Below are 8,300 nucleotides of genomic sequence, written 5' to 3'. Positions count from 1 at the left end.
ATTTGTGACCATTAGTTTGTCCTATACGCATGGTATATATATTTTTAGATCTTAAAATGACTATCCTAAAAGTGAATTTCAAAAACAGGACATAGCAGGAGATTGCTGAGATAGCACTATAACCACTGGCCCACTCCCACCTTTTCCTAGGTTTGTCCTAGGTTTGGGGGTATTGTTAGGGTGCCTGGGTCCCCCTAAGTTTGTGGGGAACCCTCCCTAAATCCGCCATGGCCCCGCCACTAGATGGTGGCAGTGGAAGCCCCTCCCTGTGATGTCCTTGGCTCCTCCCTAAGATGTCCCTGGGCCCCCGGTTCTTTTAACGACCAGATATAGCAATGCCTCTGGCCCAGTCCAAGCCTCTTCCCACCCCCCACCCCGAAATTGGAAAGTCTACACCCCTGTGTGTAGTTTCAGACCTACTGCAAATAACTCTCTGTGGTTCTGGTGCAGAAGCTGGGCCAGAAATTATCAGCACGAATGCTGTGTTTCTGCTATAATGAACACTGCCAGAAAACACTCCTCCCTCGTTTTGATTTACATCTCTGTCACATATTTTAAAGTGTATCTTGCTTGCCCACCCTGTATAGAGGCTTTCTCGATCTCTGGCTTTTCCTGCCTACCCGGGACTGCAGACCGAGGGAAGCTCCTAGCACCCCGCATGCTGGTGGACTGGACTTGGGCCATACCTTGCGCAGGCCCGTTAAGCCCTCTAGGGAAAGTAAAGGCATTCCCAGCTCTCTGCATTTCCTTGCATAACCAGAACCCTGCGAAATAAAGACTTGGCCGCAGCAACTGCAGAGAAGCATTCCCAGGGGCCCGCGGCCCTTTGCTTCCTCTGAACCAGGACACATTTAGACTCATCGCCCCCTAACCAGACCCCTGTTAAGGGAAACGAGTTTCCGTGCCTGGAAAAAGCCCCTTCCAAGGTCGGATTTCAAGGACTCTGCTAGCTTCCAGCTCTCCCTAAGCCAGGAGCGTGTTTTGTTCCTGTCCCTTCCTCCAGCCCCGAGTTTTGCACATGAAACCATTTTCAACATTTCACCACAAACCCGAGATTCCAGGGGGAGGGAGGGGGCGCTGCACATTAGAAAGTGTTCTTGGCTTTGAAGTTTTTGTTTAATGGCTCTAAACTGAAAGAAAATGTTTTCCTATTACTTAATTCAATCATAGCGAAGAGGCTTGGTAAAAAGCCCACGGATTTTGCCCAAAGTGTGACAGAGTTCCCTTTGTGTTTGCTTATCCTCTGCTGTCACACACTTTAATTCGCCTCTCTTTATCTGGCATTCAAAACTTTCTTCAATGACATTCAATAAGGTCCAGCGACTGGAGAGAGAGAGAGCGCGCGCAAAAAAAAAAAAAAACCCAAGCTGGTTATTCCCCCCTCCCCCATATTCTTTCCCAGTAGCTATGGGCTTGATGTGCATTCAGGGGGAGTTAACCCTTTGTTTCCCAGGAACCAAAGGATCCGAGGTTCAGTCCAGAGAAAGCAGGAACGCCTTAGGATCTCTCTCTCCCCCTCTCCCTCTCTCTCACACACACAGACGCACACAGACGCACACTACCTTAGGATGCTTCGGCGTTCTGGCAGTCTACTCCTTAACATAGACCGACTTGGATTTTGGAAAATCCCTCATAGAAACCAATGGGACTTACTTCCGACTATGATTGTTAGGCTGAGGCATTTCCCGAGTCTTCCTTGCAGACTTTAACCGAATCAGGGGGAAGCTGCAATCCCTGGATATAAAGTAGCACGCGATTTATTGGTTTATTTCCGAGCAAGGGTACTTCTGATCCAGGTGTGATGCTGGTCGCCCAAGTCGCTTGGTGTGTGCGAAAGTGAGAGAGAATATTTCATATACAGAAAACTAAATGCCCCAAAAGAATGAAGCCGAAGGACATTTACTCGAATTGAACAGCAGGATTTGATTTCAGTGGCACTTTAGAGATCCACAAGGTTTTCAGAGTGCAAGCTTTCGAGAGTCAGCGCTCCCTTCTTCAGACAATCTTGTTGGTATCTAAGGTGCCACCGGACTCAGATCCTGCTGTTTTACTCGAGTTGATGATAGGTTATATGGGGAATGCATGTACAGATACACCCAGGCGATCCTAGGCAATGTGTTCAACACATACCTGGAGGGTACAGGGTTAAATGTATCACACACACACACACACACACACACACACACACACACACATTTCCTCGTTTATCTAGACTCTTCCTCACTTAATGGGCACGATTCTGCCGAAATTAGGCACTTCCGATCAAACCTCATTGATTTCCGGATGAAATCATTGACGTGCGGAAGCGGTTTGGCGGGACCGTGCCTAATTTTTTTTTTAAATCGTTATGGAAAAATAAAGACGGAAGGATGGAGGGGTGTTGTTTTTAGTATAACCCGTACACACGAATTGCATTTTCTCTTTTACTCCTGTTTTAATCCAGGAGTAAGGATCAGCAAGGAAAACGAAGCAATCGTTTTCTTACCTTTTCCACAGATTGTATTCCACGCCCAGGTCCTGTATAGTGTTGTGAAGAATGTATATGAATGTGTGTGTTTTCACGCACGTGTGTGCGTGTGGCAGAAGAGGAAGAGAGCGGGGAAGTGGGGGCATTCCTGGTCGAGAAAGACGTTGGCTGGACAGCAACCATCTCTATTTGTAATTAGATTATAAACAGGCTTACCTGGAAATAGACCCCATTCTTTTCAATGGCTTTGACTTCCCAGTAAATTTCTCACGGATTCGAAGAACCCATTGAAAGCTCCCGGGCAGGTGCGCTTTGGTCCCAAGCGCCTGAATGGCAGCAATCCTACTCGGTCTACAGGGAGGTTCACACACTTCCCTTTGAAGCCAACGGTTAGGGATGTCCTGTCCGCCGCGCTGCACTCCCAGACGCGCGATTCTACAGGCATCACCTTATCCTCCACGTACCTGGCGCTTCTAACTCCCTCGAACGATCTGTCCTGAGAGCAGCAAGCGACACCATACAATAATCAGGTATGAACTGCTCTGTGGTTCTTGAAATGTCTCAAACTATTTCTATATTTAAGATTCTTCGCTGTTATTTTTCACTACAAAATACGCGAGGCTTCTTTAGGGGGGGTGTGGAGGAGAATGTTATGTTAGAGTCCTTTGTAATATAAAACACTGTAAAAGCCCAACGCTTTCGGAAAAGAAATCAGTGTAAACAAACATGTTGTGTGCTGAAAGGTAAGTTGCACATAGCTCCACTGGGTTTACTCCCCAGAATGTGTGTAATGTCCGGAGAAAGAGGAGAAATTGCCCTTGCCGTTCACTGGCTTAAGCATGAAAAAGATCTTCCTCTGGAATAAGGGAGCGATTCTCCTTCCTCAGCCGACGTGTGTTTTTCACTCCCCCTGTCTCTTCTTCGCCCTTCTCTGCCTGTAGAATTTCAATATGCATTTTCCAAATAGGGTTGTTATTTGAACCAGCATTATGCGGAAAAACCGGCATAAGAGCCCTCTTAGTTATTATATTTGTTATAGTGCATCACGCTTCTGATGTGTGCTGTGAAGACGTTTGGAAAGATTTTCTTTAGGAATAAAATATGTCTTGTAAAAAAGAACAGGACTTTGAGGTTTCTGGCGGGATGGCGTGACAGTGTGTATTGTGTGCGTCGAGAGACAAAGGAAAATCATAGCGGGAGAATCATTCCAGAGAGGTAGCCGGAGATGACTAATATCTTGACGATCCCAGTCTTGCCGGCATAACCAGTTGACATGGGCCCGGTTTCTCCCTGGCTGTTTGCGCGCGTGTCTCCTTCGCCCTTCCGAGGGGTGTAGCAGAGGCGCCGTCCTGCTCCTTTTCGCTAGGAAAGTCCTTTGAATGAAGACTGAGAGCTGGTGTAGTGCTGAGAGTGCGAGAATCTAGAAATCCCAGGATCAACCCCAAGTCTGTCAGGAAAGCTCGAAGAGTGACCTTGGGCCAGTCACGTACTCTCAGAGCAACCTACTTGACAGGGTTGTTGTTATGAGGGTAAGATGGAGAAGGGGGGACAGGGTTATTCGCCACTCTGGGTCTCCATTGGGGAGGAAAGCAGGTATAAAATACGTGCTGCAATAAATTCACTGACAAATAATGGCACAGCTTCCGAGAAAAGGCGTTCTCCTCCCAGCCTGTTTACTCGGAAGTAAGTGCTACCAAGCTGGTTCTCCCCAGTCAAAATGTAGTTTCTAAGCCGCTCCGAAGTAAAGATTACTCTGGCAATACTTTTTTATGGCACTGTGTGAAGAAGGTGAGTAGTCCTAGTGGAATACTATTACACATAATCGTATATTACTATAGTTTCTTATCATCATATAGTTCAATCAACTCTAGCAGGAGCAGAAATAGGACAGCGTCCAGGATGTGCGGTGGAAAATAAGAACCGTTATTCCCAAAGAATGAAAAGGAAAGGTTGGGCAAGCGTGCCTCAGAGGTTGGCGAGTTCAGGCCAGTCCCAGGAAGCCATCCTGAAGCGGAGGCGCCAAGGGCCTGACTCGGCGAAAGGCCGTTTCAACTGTTCACAAGCGTACACAAGTGGTGGAGGGAACCTTAAATAACCTGGGCAGGACAAGATTCATCACAGCAAATCAAATGAACGAGGCTAAGATTTGAAAGTAGTTGCGAAGCTGAGATCAACAGGCAGAAACCACCTTTCTAGAAAGCAGGGCCGAGAGAAACACGCTTAGCGCCATGGCAAGCTGGGAATCTGTGGGCTGATCCCAAAGTCCTCCGGGATCCCCCAAGCCGGCGCCCGCCATCCTTGGGGGGCACCTTCAAATGTGTGTTTGGGGATCTTGTGGCAATTCCCGGTGACGACAGAAGCCCCCCGGATCTCCAGGCCACGTGCTTAGCCACGGTGAAGGTTTCGGGGACCAAAGGCTGCTTGGGAGTCGTCCTCCCGAGGCTTCTGCGCGGGGTTAGAAATCCTTTGGATTCCTCCGCCTCCACCTGTTGACTTTGCCTTGCCAAGGGCGCGGGAGGCAGCCGCCAGCTTCTTGGGCTAAGGAGGCTCACACGCAGCATAGGAGCGCAGCCCCTCTCCTCCCCAGCGCAAGGACCCCTCGCTGGAAGGAGAAGACGGCCTGCCCGCCCCGGCGACAAGCCCCAGAAGCAGGGGCTGGCCCTCCCCGTCCCGTCCCGTCCCGTCCCTTCCCTGCTGGAAGCGGGCGAGCCAATGGGGCGGCCGGGCCGAGGGCCGGGCGGGGAGGGAGGGGGCCGCGGGGCGGGGGCGGGCGAGAAGGGGGCCATTGTGCGGCTCCTGGGCGAGCCGGGGGCGTCGTGGGGAGCGGGCGGCGGCGGCGGCGGGGCCGAGCGCGGCACAAAAGCCCATTGACGGGGCGAGGGCGGCTGTCACATGGCCCCGGAGGGCTATTTAAGGCGGTCGGCGCGGCCCTTCAGCACCACTGGCGCTGGTCAGCGCCCTGCGAGCGGAGCCCGAGCCGAAGCCGGAGCAGGAGCCGAGGGCGCGGGCTGGACGGGGCGGGGCGGAGGCGAGGCGAGCCATGCCGCGCTCCTTCCTGGTGGACTCGCTGGTGCTGCGCGAAGGCGGCGGCGAGAAGAAGGGCGGCTCGTCCCCGGGCAGCCCGCCGCCGCCGCCGCTCTTCCCCTACGCCGTGCACCCCTCGCACCCACTGCACGGCCTCTCGGCTGCCTCCGGGGGCGCCTGCCCGGCCGCGCCGGGGGCCGCGTCGGCTGCGCGCAAGGCCGGCCTGCTGTGCGTGTGCCCGCTGTGCATGGCCGCCTCGCAGCTGCACCCGCCGCCGCCGCCCGCCCTGCCGCTCCTCAAGGCCTCCTTCCCGCCCTTCGGCTCCCAGTACTGCCCGTCGCCCCTGGCCGCCAGGCAGCCCGCCGGGGGCGCCGCGCCCGCCCATCCGCCCGCCCTCTACCAGAGCGCTTACCCCCTGCCCGACCCCCGGCACTTCCACTGCATCTCCGTCGGTGAGTCCCGGGCTTGGGAGGCTGCGGGAGGGACCGGGGCTCCAGCCCGGCTGGCCAAGGGCTTTCTTGGGGCGAGGCTCGAGGCACTCGGGGGGGGGGGGCGGGAGCGCTCCGGAGCCGCAACTCCTGACTTAGAAAAATGGATGCCCGGAGAAATCCCTGCCAAGGACTGAAGGGTCGGGAGGTTGGTGTGACGCACATGGCAGGGGGCGGCTGGGCAAATGCCTTTAGGCGCATCCGAAGTGGGCTAGCCGCTGTGAACGTGGGCAACATAATCTGCATGGCCGAGGGAGTAGCTCCTAAGCAACCCAAGTGCTTTCAAGTCGGTGTGGTGCCGATCTATGGCTTTGCGCTACATCCCAGCGGCTCCAGTCCCACAATGCATCAGACTTCACTGGTCTAATTCTAGCGGGGCAGAACTGCGGACTGCCCCGTTCTCACCTGCGCCTTTGGAACCATTTCCTTGCAAGCCAACTGCCCTGCAGGGCCGCCCTGAGCAGTCTTAAAGCCCTCTAAACCGGTTCACTCCAAAGGGCTCGGAAGGGTGCAGCTCCGCTTAGTAACACTCTAGCGCAAACCTCCTGGCTAGGAAGTGAATCCCATTGCAGTCAGAAGGATTTCCAAGGGACCAACTCGGAGCTTTTGGGAGCGGGGTGGGTTTGTACAATCATTGTGAATATGTTCGGCAATAGACAGAGGACGTTTCGCATACCTGTACAATGGGGAAAGTCCAGATCTTGCAGCTGGGAGATACCCGCTCCCTCAGCTTCAAAGCGCTGCCAGGTCCCGTTTACACGATCACTTCGGTTTCTCTGGGATTCCTATGGGTGCCAGTTAAGGAGTTTCCGGAGACGGCGGTGCTCCTCTTAGAGCCGCTCGGAGTTCGGAGGGCGGCAGGGAGGCTTCGGGCTCGTCCCGGGGGGAGGTTTGGCTTCGAGCCGGGCTTGACTGCGCTCTTTGCCTCCTTTGCAGACAGCACGTCGGGCCAGCTGCCCAGCAGCAAGCGGATGCGCACGGCCTTCACCAGCACGCAGCTCCTGGAGCTGGAGCGCGAGTTTGCCGCCAACATGTACCTGTCGCGGCTGCGGCGCATCGAGATCGCCACCTACCTGAACCTCTCCGAGAAGCAGGTGAAGATCTGGTTCCAGAACCGGCGCGTCAAGCACAAGAAGGAGGGCAAGGGCGGCCCCCACCGCGCCGGCGGCTCGGCCCCGCACGGCTGCAAGTGCGCCTCCCTCTCGGCTGCGGCCAAGTGCCCCGACGACGACGAGGACGACGACTTGCCCATGTCGCCCTCTTCGTCCGGCAAAGACGAGCGGGACCTGGCCGGCACCCCCTAGGCGCGCTCCTCCGCGGCGCTTGGCCACGGGCCAGCAGGCCACACTGGTCGCCCGTCCGCCGGGTCAGGAAGGGCGCGGACGAGACGGTGCCCCGGGCGAGGGGGGGCTGCGCGGACTCTGTAAATACGTGGCAAACCGGGGCCAGAGACGCTGGGGCGGAGGAGAGGCCCGCTGCCCCTTCTGCTCTCAGGCTGCGGGGAAGGCGGAGGAACTTGCCCGTCTGGTGCTTCTCCAGGGCGGGAGAGAGAACAGCGGCGGGCTGCCTGCCAGCGGGGCCGGGGAAGCAAAAGAGCAGAACCGCGAGTGGGTGCTTTGGGGCTCCTTTGAGGCAAGGCAACCCCGTGCGAAATAGGACTGGACAACCGCCGGTTATTCTGCTTGTACTTAAAAAAAAAAAAAGGGTGTGTGAAGCCTCTTCTCATATCCAGTGGTGTGTGGTTGTATTGTTTCCTGTAATGCAGCAGATATTTATTTATTTATTTATGTAAGAAAGGGGAAGAAAATAAAGATTTTTTCATTATATGCCTCTTCTGTGTGGAAAGAAAGGGGGGAGGAAACCCCAAAATTCACACCCTTTACTTTGTCCAGTCAATTGGACACGACCCAGCCAAGATGAAACGTTCCTAGGTCCTATGAAAAACAGGCCCCTCCTTAACTCGCCCCCGACGAAATCAGTGGGGCTTAGTTGTATTTAACTTTTGACTGGATCGCGTCCATCATGGCTTGGGCAAGTTGTCGGTTCGGGCGATCCACTTTCTAGTCTTGGTTGATCTGAGCATCTGCGGTACCTTGTCGCACTGAATTCTGCCGAGCTTAAAATCGCCTGCCTCTGGACTGTCGAGGTGCGCGTGCTCAGGTGTGTATTCAGACGTTCAAATGGATCTCATGTACCTTTGTTGACATGCACAGTGTTTGAGCATGAGATCTGAGCATTGATGGCTAGGGCACCAGATTGACGCGTGTGTATGATATTAGCCACACAAACCCGTCTTTTATATACACGGGCAGCTTTCCCTC

The 8,300-nt window shown here is 54.4% G+C and overlaps 1 protein-coding gene across 1 annotated transcript; it reads left to right on the top strand.

Annotated features, from left to right (window-relative positions):
* The first annotated feature begins 5,507 nt into the window (after nucleotides 1-5,507).
* On the top strand, nucleotides 5,508-7,283 carry GSX1 (GS homeobox 1). Its single transcript, XM_054974977.1, has 2 exons — nucleotides 5,508-5,943; nucleotides 6,916-7,283. The coding sequence occupies exons 1-2, from the start codon at nucleotides 5,508-5,510 to the stop codon at nucleotides 7,281-7,283; spliced, it is 804 nt and encodes a 267-aa protein (XP_054830952.1).
* Nucleotides 7,284-8,300: the final 1,017 nt, after the last annotated feature.

Source organism: Eublepharis macularius, chromosome 3 (assembly GCF_028583425.1).
Source record: "Eublepharis macularius isolate TG4126 chromosome 3, MPM_Emac_v1.0, whole genome shotgun sequence".
Lineage (NCBI taxonomy): Eukaryota > Metazoa > Chordata > Lepidosauria > Squamata > Eublepharidae > Eublepharis > Eublepharis macularius.
This window is presented reverse-complemented; position numbering and strand designations above follow the sequence as displayed.